The sequence below is a fragment of the Sardina pilchardus genome, chromosome 5 (genome assembly GCF_963854185.1).
Source record: "Sardina pilchardus chromosome 5, fSarPil1.1, whole genome shotgun sequence".
NCBI lineage: Eukaryota > Metazoa > Chordata > Actinopteri > Clupeiformes > Clupeidae > Sardina > Sardina pilchardus.
Window position 1 is genome coordinate 32,836,137 of NC_084998.1, and position 11,047 is coordinate 32,847,183.

Below are 11,047 nucleotides of genomic sequence, written 5' to 3' on the forward strand. Positions count from 1 at the left end.
TAGCTAATATTGACCCTTTCTCTCAGAATGAATACATGAAAGATAACTTCTTGATCAAGATTGAGACGTGGCACAAACCTGACCTCGGTCATCAAGAGAATGTATGTATTTGCTATTCTATTTGATTTTGTTTCTATTCTATTCTATTCTATTCGGTTCTATTCTATGCTGTTCTGTTCTGTCCTAAATCAATATGTTATGTTGATGTGAACTTCAGTGTTTGAAATGTGACAGTAAATGTACTGTATTTGTGTTTGCATTGTGTAGGTACATGGACTAGACCCTGAGACCTGGAAGAAGGTTGATGTTGTATACATTGACATTGCTGACAGAAGTCAGGTCGAGTCAAAGGTGAGCCAATGCTTCTTCCACTATTCTCTGTAATGTGAAGGCCTTTGATAAAGCCTCATAGATCACCATTTATGGTATACGTAAGAGTGGGCTTGGTAAAGGGCTATGATTTGGCTGTAGGCACCAGGATACAGGCTGAGGGGTTTGCCATTAGTTACAAAGCTTGCAGCATAATGTTACCTGACAATATGCGTTTGGGATCTTATGTTTCTATTTCCCTTACTATTTGCCTATTGCTTACACACTTTTGATGTGAGAAACCATGTGTAGTTTTTCACAATAAGTGTGATGCAGAATTGCAAACAACGTGCAAAGCAGAAAATGTGTTTAAGCTATGGTCACACTGTGTTCTATGTATGTTATACAAGAAGTTTAGGTATTGACGCTTTGGGGGAAGCAATGGGGGAACAAACCTGTAATTCATCTGTCGGACAATTTTGCCTTGCTCGCCTCTCGAGTTGCTATTTTGTTATGCTATTTTGCTATTTTGTTTGTTAAGATGTTATTTTGATGTGTTGCAATGTTTACTGTATATGTTTACAGTATGTAATGTGTTAGCTGATGGCTTTATGAGTTGGACGGCTGTTCTGTCACTGCATCACGCGTCCCCTTGTTTCTCTCTCCAGGACTACAAGCCTGAGGAGGACCCTTCAAAGTACAAGTCTGTGAAGACCGGCCGAGGACCGCTGGGCCCGGACTGGAAGGTGAGCCGCTGCTCTTGCTCACGTCTCTGCCCTTCACCTGCCACGGATGCTTTTGCCCTTTGGGCCTCACGTGTGGGTTTGTGTTGACCAGACACCATCCTCTGATTAGGCAGAGGAGAGCCGCTGCACAGCTGCTGCTGTGAGAACGACGTCCTTGTGTGTGAATCCCCTCTGACTCGACTATCCGCTGGACTATCCGATCGCTCGCTTTAAGAACCTGCCGGTGAACGCCCGGGGCATTGATAACTATCTGCCATCTGGCAATCGGTCTGCAGCAACAAAGAGAAAACCATGTAGTGTAGTGGCCAAACACTGACAGTTGACTGTCTGCATGGCTCCATATTGTATCAAGTGCTTAACAGGAACTGTTCCTATAAAGTTCTTAGTTCATTGATACTACGCTCTTACTGTATGTGCATGTCATTTCAAGATGTACCTGAGATGAGGGATCGGATGACACTTTGGTTTGGTTCAGTAAGGTGTAATGCTGTGTATTTATGTAATAAATACACAGGTAACGATTATCAATATGTATTCAGTAAGTAGGCTACTATATTTAATTACATTTTCAATATTTAATATGAAGTGGGGTCAGATAAGCCATTTAAGAAAACCCTTGAAATAGCATAAGCAACTACAACAAGAGCAGATCATGTTTGTTAACTAATATACTGTGGACACATGGAGAAAGCCTGAGGCAGTTTAGTTAAGGTGCTCTAGTAAGAGGGCTGGACAAAAGAGAACAACATTTGCATCTCTTTGCTCAATAGTATTTGCCTGTCATCTGAAGATGTTATCACATAAAGCACACAGTTAAATTAGCCACACTGTGGCCACATCCTTCAGGAGCAGCACAGCAAACTGTTACACCAACAACACAGCACAGACTGTTTGCCTCACCATTAGCAATAATGGGTAAATCAAGCGTGACATTTCCTAACATTTCAGAGTCAAACAACATTTAGGGAGCAACCATCTGCAAGGCTGTTATGAAAATAAAGGAAGGACCATGCTTAAAGGTTAAACTCTCCACCATAGAGGAAACAGGGTGGAACAGCTGGTACTTAAATACTATCAAATACTCCATAGACTAGATGACACATACATCACACACAGGCATAGGGCCAGGCTGGCACTGACATTTACATGCTCAGACGTGTCCATTATGTAAGTGTGCAGGGTTTGTTAGCATGTTAAATCTGTCCACATATGTTCATGAGATTAATTTGGTTTAACATGTAAAGTGAATGACTTCATCCATATTCAAACGCAGTGTGTGTGTGTGTGTAATGTATCTATAGGCATGTTGTGTTGTGTAGTTAGAGGATTGGCCTTCATTTCATCATGTTTATGTTTGTTTGTGTTTTTTAAAAACACAGAAAGAGCTGCCTAAGAAGACCGACTGCCCACACATGACTGCTTACAAACTGGTCACGGTCAAGTTCAAGTGGTGGGGGCTGCAGAACAAGGTGGAGAACTTCATTCAGAAGGTGAGGAATGGGGAATGAGCTTTAGTCCCTCAGCTGACACTTTGACCCAAAGCCCCTCACAAGGTCCACTAAAGCAGGGGTTCTCAAAGTTTTTGGTTCCAAGGACCCCCTTATAACCGTAACAGTTAACCATTCGTATTCTCTGAAGTTGTGGCCGTGTCCACTATCCCAAGTTAATGTGGGTAGGACCAAATAGACACAATTTGCTTGTTTTATGGGTGAAAAGAGCATCATCTTTTTAATTTCAAGCAAATTATTTCGCGGACCCCTTGGCTATGGGTCACGGACCCCACTTTGAGAACCACTGCACTAAAGGGCCAGCCACAGAGTATGCAGCTGTATCAATTCCATGGCCTCATTGTTCTCCTCAGTGAAATGGGCTTGTCTTCTTGCCATTGTCATTATCGGCCTCATTCACTCCTTCTCTCCATCTCTCTCTATCACTCTGCCTCCCGCCTCTGTCTGTCTCTTAATCTCCACCTTTGGCTCTTTCTCTCTGCCTCCCTCTCTCTTTATCTCTTTTTGTTTCTCCCCCTCTCTCTCCCTATCTCTATATGCTTGACTCCCCCTCTCTCTCTCCCTTCTCTATCTCTTTGCCTTTCTCTCTCTCTTTCTATCCTTCTCTGTCTCTTTATCTCTGTCTCTCTCTTTCTGTCCTTCTCTATCTCTCCCTCTCTATCGCTCTCTCCTTCTCTATCTCTTTGTCTCTCCCTCTATCTCCCTCTCCCAGCAAGAGAAGCGCTTGTTCACTAACTTCCATCGGCAGCTCTTCTGCTGGATTGACCGATGGATTGAGCTCAACATGGACGACATCCGGCGAATGGAGGAGGAGACCAGGAGGGAGCTGGACGAGGTGAGCGGGGTAACGAGTCAACCAGGTGGTGGGCGTGGTGGTGGCGCAACTGGCTACGGCGCCCTTACTATGTTCATGCCCACGGGGACACGCGTTCGAGTGTGACCCGGGTCACTTCCTGATCCCATCCCACTCACTTCCTGTCACTCTCTTCACCGCCCTGTCGGCATAAAAAGCCTTTTTTTTTTTTTATAGAAGTAGGTTTTAGCGAGGTAAAGCAGTATATTGAAGATATGAACAGAAGCATCAGCAGCTATAGTTTGTAATCCATATAGACACATATGCATATCTCAACTCTTCGAGACATGAGCAGCAGCTATAGCTTGTAATCCATATAGACACATACGTATATCTTAACTCTTCGAGACATGAGCTAAGTATGTTGTGCAAGTTACATGTTTTTGCAGGTAATCCACAGTGGTACACTCTGTACAAACTTACCAGTGTGCAAACGTTAATAGTGATTTGAGAAATGCACGCGAAAAGCGACGGAGAAAAACTGTAAGTAAAGCCAAGTAACAGTTGCCTCGTTAGTCATTTCATTTGCTGAAATGGAGGTGGAAATAGCCGGGGCCCCAGGTGAGCCAGCCGCAGTAAAGCGCCTCATCACGGTGCTGAGTGGGTCTCTGGCACAGAACCAGCCAGTCCAAATAAAATGCAATCGATCTCGGATTGGAACCGAGCCTCTAATAGATCCAAATGCAACAGCACCTAGAAAAGGACAAAACAGAAGACTTGGAGCTCTGAAAGCAGAACGTCTTCCATTCTTGCCCTAAACTAGTTTATTTCACCCGTTACTTGCATTTGAGCTGACCAGTCATATGCCCCCTGCTGTGCAATATTAAAATTGCATTTCACTGTCACTACAGTTCTTGTGAAATTCACTGAGGTATCACAGTGTTGACCTTTTGACACCCTGTGACCCTTTGAGAATGTATTCACAGTCCTTCGTCTGTCTGTGATTTGTGTTAATTAACGCACGCGACGAAGAAAAGAGAATGAGGTTAACTTTGACTTTCTGTTCCTGGACATTCTACAGGAAGTTACAACGATAATGAATGTGATCTTATCTTCCTCTTTGTCTTTATTACCCCCCCACTCTCTGTCTCTATTCTCTTTCTCTCTCTCTATCTCTGTCTTCTCTCTCTCTCTTTCTCCCAGATGCGAGTGAAAGATCCAGTGAAAGGAATGGTCGCTCTTGAGGACTGATGCAGGACCTTGCAATGCTGCTGCTGCTGACAATGATGGTAACTGGCCACTGTCTTTTCCCAGCTGCTCTGCTTGGTGCCACAGCAGACTCAAGGTTTTACAGGCGGCCAGGCTCAGCTCTAGTGCTTTTCTCACTCACGTGGTGCTAGAACTATGTTCTACTTCAGAAATGCATTTCCAAGAAGCTCAGATTAAAAAAAAAAAAAGTCATACAAAAAAGTTGTACAAAACAAAAATGTTATGGACTATCGTTATAATTATCATTACCACTCAACATGTGACTATTTCAATGACAATAGTACTGTGATGATTCTTATGACTATTGGTATTACTATAATTATTACTACTGTAGTATTGTATCATTGCTACTAACAGTGCTATACCTCATGACATTGTGGTTGGCAATGCATTTGTCTGCTTTGCAAAAGTGCTTTTTAGAGCCTGGCTCCACAGTGCCCTTGCTGCCCTTGTGGAGGTGATGATTATGAGGTGTGGTCCTCCTCTCCTCTCCTCTCCTCTCCTCTCGTCTCCTCTCTCTAAAGCGCAGCTTATTTATAGGTGACTGGAGGGGCGATCAATAATGCAACATTAATCCTTGTGAGAAGCTCTCCTCTAGCCGCCTCACTCGCTGGCCCACCTCCAGGGCCCCGTGTGATCATTTCCTCCTCAGCATTGAGCACTTTGTTGAGATGGCCAGATCACCAGTCCATGCCCCTCAGTTCCATTTATATAAGACATAATAGTATTCCGATCTCAGTGGGACCTTATGTTTAATTCACCTTGTGCCCGCGTCTGACTTTCTATACACTTACAGGGAGGCTACACTGAGCATGGAACTGAAGCGTTCCGTCTGCTGTAACAATCAGCTTCCACTATAATCAATGGGACTGGCTATACCAGATGTGATAGTGCTGCGTACGTTAGAAAAAAACGAGACCCGTCTTGTAAAGCTATTTTTGCACTATACCTGTAGTGCTTCAGTGTGTGAACCCGATGTAGCCTCCATGCTACGCTCATGTTCGGCTTTCTGTGCATTCTACAGTATGTGTATAAGAAATGTGTACATACTTAATATCTAGAACAGCAGATACACTTGTCTTAATGATCATGATGACAAATCATCATGTAGTCTGTAGACTCTTTTACTTTTATTGAACATTTAAAAGTCTAAATGCATAAGTACATATACATTGTATTTTTGTAGTAGTGCTTCACTGCCTGAACTCCTCTCCTGTCTCTCTCTCTCTCTTTGTGCATGCGTGCGTGCGTGTTTGTGTGTGTGTGTGTGTGTGTGTGTGTGTGTGTGTGTGTGTGTGTGTGTGTGTGTGTGTGTGTGTGTGTGTGTGTGTGTGTGTGTGTGTGTGTGTGTGTGTCCTCTGCAGATCAGACCCGTATCTTATGAACACCAGCGGCATCACTCTCCTCAGTGGTCACGGTGAAACACCAACATCATGTCAACTTGGTCCAAGCCCCCGACCCCCTACCTTTGACCTTCAACCTCCGACCCCTCCTCCTCTCGGCGTGGGCCTCCCACAGGTCAACAATTCCCTCCTGTCACCCCTCCTCGGTTCTAAAACGGAGCACTTCTGATCAAAAATGAGAAACAAATTTTTAAAAAAGATAGAAGTAACGTTTCAAAGTGTGGAACTGCCTCAGTGTCTCCGCATCCTGCAGTAATTAGTTGTTACAGCTAAGCCATCTGTAGCAACCCTATAGGTATTTTAAGATGTCAAACATTTGAAAAACACATACATATTAGAGATATGAAGACGTCATTTCTTTTTAAAAAGAACAAAACATGTTGTGTGTACATAAAGTATATATCAGATAATGAATATCACGAGAGCTGTACAAACAGGGTTTTTAAAAAAACAAGATTTAAAAGTTTGTCTGTGTATGTTCTTTTGGACCAAGCTGAATCTTCTCAGTGTTATGTTTTAATCTCTGCGTTTTATTTTATCATTTTGTTCCGAATTGTAGTAATATTTCCTTTTATTGTGCCGGCAGATTACACCGTTTTCTCACAGTTACGTTTTATTTTATTTCTGTTGTTATCGCCTTCCTCTCTTTCTAGTAAACAAAGATGCTTGTTTCCTGTGCGTTGCCTGGCCTCTAAACCTTTGTCCAATGTTGTTGTTCCCAGGCTGACAATGTGGTTCTTACTTCAACTGGAAGAATCACATGGTTGCTATGACAAGAGTGTGGGTGTTTGTGTGCACTATAAAGGCAAAGAATAAGTATGTTAACTGTACTATATGAACATACCCTCTTGTACTTCTATTTCACTGGGTTGCAAGTATGGTCTTAATGTAGGTGGTGAGTCGTTTTAACCCGTGAGCGTGTTTTTTTGTGTTTTTTGGAGTCTGTGTTTCATCATACTGTAGCTAACCCCCCACACCCAACTTGTTTGGTCTTATTGGCACAAACTGATGCCTGGCCAGTTCTTCTCCTACACGGCGTCCTCCAGAGCAGAGCCTGGCTGTGGAGGGGCCCGGTCCATGGTGCAAGTTCAGAACTGAGCCAGAACTAGTCCAATGAAAGCTGTGTTCTGGGTTCTCTTATCGTTCCCTGTCTGCCTCGGCCCCATGTTTGCTCCAGTTACTGTTACGGGATAGTGTAAGAGATGGATGCAGCCTCTAAGACACCATTCAAGTGCATGGGACACACTAGGTTGGTGGGCTTTTGTTTTGGTCTGTAGACAATTTGTTTTTTAGAGGAGGACTGTTAGCCAGAGACAGTTGGTTAGGTAAGACCTAAAGGAAATGAACAGACAAAACATAACTAAACACAGGTCCGAAATCTTGAAGTCAAACGTCACCCAGAGAGGTATGTTACAGGTCTCCCTCAGCCTGTAGGATGGATTTGTCAGGCAACCACGGAAACCCCAGAATTTCTGTTTTTGTATTCTATTCTTGCTGTTCCTCCGTTACTTATCGAAATCGATATTTGTCTAAGGTTCAGGCGTGGTCCGTTTTGTTGTGGCTTTTTGTGAATAGAAACTCGAAACTTCATATTAGGTGGTGGCTTTCTCCTTTGACCTCGTCTGCCATGACGCATGGCATCGCATCGCATCGCATTGGAGCGAGGGATAAGACGTCATTTATCCAGAGAGCAATAACTTCCTCCTCTCATCCATCCGTCCCTCTATCAGCACTCCACTCCATGTCCAGACTGTCACGTTGAGAGTGGAGAGCTGACCACGCAGCCAGAGACCCAGAGAGTGGCTGACTCACCCACGACTACGGTCAGATCAGAGCTACAGAGACGTGCCGCGCGGGGGGGAGCAAGAGCAAGGGTCAGTGCTGTGAGAGACCCACTGACGTTCGGGCGAGCGAGTGAGAGAGTGTGCGTGTTTTCCAGTAGCACTTGGTCTGTTTGTCTCTCTGCAGTGGGTGTTCAGTTTCAGGGTGTGTGTGTGTGTGTGTGTTTTTTTTTTTTTCGGTTCGTCTACATCTTTGATAGCGCTGCATCATCGGCTCCAGATCTCACCCCAGCAGCTGCTCACATTCTCTGGGAGACTGTACGGGGAAAAAAACAAACAAACAAACAAATCCATTAGCAATATTCACAACTTTATGTCATCCCTGAAAACGAAGAAACTAAATATAAAAGTGTATGTATTTAATTGTATATATTATATAAATACGTGTAGATGAACATATATATATATAGGCCAGACTGTCCTGCCAAACAACAGCACATCCATTCCTGCCCCTTCTGTCCCTCTGTAGTGGCCCTCGTGTGTCTGGGATTCAGGGCTGCTGTGTCGTTACCGCGTCTGACTACACTGGCGGAGCTGAGGGCTGGTGCTCAAACGTTGACATTGGAGAACAGATATAGCTCAGTGTGTGTGTGTGTGTGTGTGAGAGAGAGAGAGAGAGTGTGTGTGTGTGTGTGTGTGTGTGTGTGTGTGTTCTCAGCCCAGGAGTGGAAGGGAAGACCAGCTGTGTGAATGATAACGGCACATTTTCACTGTCGAGATCGAACGCACCAGAAACCAGAGTGTGAAGGATGAGCCATCGGCACCAAAGGGAATTAAAATGTGTTTTTGTTTTGGTCTGATTGATTTGTCACATTTTGTTATGTAAACAAACAGGTGATATTCCTTTGGTGTGATTACACGTAGAGAACAATGATGTTGACTGAGCCTCTTCCTGATACAGTATGTCTCTTTCATGCCATGGTCCCTCCCCTTTTTGGCAGGATGATCTCTAAGTATATTTTTGTTCTGAATGTTGTATCTATATGTAAGTCCCTGATCTTACACTATGTTTATCTCACACTGTGAATAATTTCTGCCCTTTACCCCTGGAAAAAAACAAACATGTTTTCAACACGCACATGAGTAAGACTCTTTTAAGGAGAAATGTACCAATAGCGAACAATCAGGTGAACTTCTCTTGTGTCCTTTGAAGCAAGGGTCCAAAAAAGTTCATTCAGTTAAGTGGATGGGACTGGGCGATTTCAAGAGACACTCACATTGATGTAGCATTGATAGATTTCATTATAACTGCTGGTAGAAATATGAATCCATAATACCAGTTACAAATTTGGTCATTTTGGAAAAAAAAGAAATGGTTTTTAAAAGTCATCTCATCCACTCTCCTTCTCTCCTTGTCTCTCTCTCTCTTTCTCTCTGTCTGTCTCACTTTCTCTTGCCCTCCCTCTCTTTTTTCCTGTCATCTGTTTTGTTTCTTTTACTGTGAATTTGTGCCTTTTGTCATCTAATCTTCCAACAAAGCTGCATTGGAGATGTGAAAAAGAAATAAAAAATAACAGTGTGGTGATGCCTACCTGTATTTATTTCCCTCTTTTCCACAAAGTAGGCCTGCTGCTAGTTGTACACAAAAAATATGACATGTAGGTGACATTTAAATTGATAGTATTCTAACAGCATCATAGCTTTTAAAATACATTTCAAGAAACATAGTGTTCTACAAGCAGAGACAAAATTCTGCTTTTGACAACTAATCCAGTGTAACAAAAGCAACTGGAAAGGTATAATTGAGTAAAAGCCATTGCCTGTGAGTAGCAATTCAGGGGCTCTATTTTATCTACCTGAAATGCCTGGTCAGAGACGCAAGGTTTAACGTGTGTCTAGTCCACATTCACTCGTTTAACGGCATGATTTTGTGATCAGAGGCCAAGCGCATTGTTCAAAAGGGTTGTGTTTATGTTTCTTCATCAGTCATGGATGTGTTCTGGCCATAACATCGTTTAAACAGTGAGAGTGACATCTGTCATCCCATTTAGCATCAGACATCAGCATCAGTGTACTGTAGGAATCTGCTGGCACGCAAGACTTCCATTCCTTGCTTTACTAAATCCTGTGTGTGTGTGACCGGCCCAGTAGCCTACGTGCATCTGCACTCTTTCCTCAGCTAATTGAACAAAGGCAAAGTGAAACTAACTTCACTATACTGTAGGTAATGACAAAACAGTCACAGTTATTTAGCCTACTATCGCTGTTGACTGACAAGGGGTTACAATCAAAAGCATAGCCTTACACTTACACTTAAAACACTTACCCCAATAATGTTTGAGTGACTGAATAAAAGAAATGAAGGACATATGTTTATCGAAATATAACAACATTCATTCATACAGTATGTGTATCATTCATACAATTCCATTTTGAAACGGTCCTTTTGCAGGAGGTGGAAATAAAGTTGGGTTGAATTGGTCCTGCTTGATCTACTGTCCTGTTTGAGTGCGGGATTGTGGCATGGAGGGCTCACTCCTCTCAGAGCGGGAGGGAGGACAGGACGCACTCCTACTTCTGTCCTGTGCTGCGCCTCAGTCAGCTAGCAGCACTCACTCTGATGACCTCTGCTATCGCCACCCAACTCGCGCTTCCTATTCGCTCTCTCTCTCGCTCTCTCTCTCTCTCTCTCTCTCTCTCGCAAAGTTAACCACCATAAAAAAAAGTCTGAATTGAATTGAAAAGCTGTGAATCTCATTTGTGAATGAGGGGCTTCTCCTCTAAGACGTTTCTCTCTCTCTCTCTTTCTCTCTCTCTCTCTCTCTCTCTCTCTCTCTCCTCTCTCCTCCCCCAATCTCCCTCATATCACTATTCATCTCTCTCATCTCTCTATCCATATCTTTATTATGACTATCTCATCCCTTCCACCCACCCTATGCTCTCTCTCCAATTTGTTTCTTTCTCTCTATCTCTCTCGGTTCTCACCCCCCACCCCTCCTCTTTCTCTCTCAATCTCTCTCTTCCTCACTGAGCCAAAATATCTCATCCAATCAAGCGAGGGGCCCGTAGGTCACAGATGGAAGGAGGAGGAGGAGGAGGAGGAGGAGAGGGGGGTCCGAGCGGCCCTCCCTGCAGTAAAAACCCCTGGCAGCCTAAGACGGATTTGCCCACAAGAGTGCAGATTAACATTAAAGCCGCCTTACGGGGCCTGTGTGGGGAATAAACAGGGCGGCAGTGG

General features: G+C 43.6%; 1 protein-coding gene across 1 annotated transcript in view; it reads left to right on the plus strand.

Annotated features, from left to right (window-relative positions):
- Window positions 1-9,394, plus strand: part of pitpnab (phosphatidylinositol transfer protein, alpha b) — a gene marked incomplete in the record, with an annotated part of 20,512 nt that extends 11,118 nt beyond the window's left edge. Inside the window, 7 exon segments of the mRNA XM_062537317.1 lie at window positions 27-101; window positions 268-351; window positions 978-1,055; window positions 2,435-2,545; window positions 3,276-3,398; window positions 4,560-4,645; window positions 5,990-9,394. Coding sequence (XP_062393301.1) covers window positions 27-101; window positions 268-351; window positions 978-1,055; window positions 2,435-2,545; window positions 3,276-3,398; window positions 4,560-4,607 — 519 coding nt within the window.
- Between the last annotated feature and the right edge of the window lie 1,653 nt (window positions 9,395-11,047).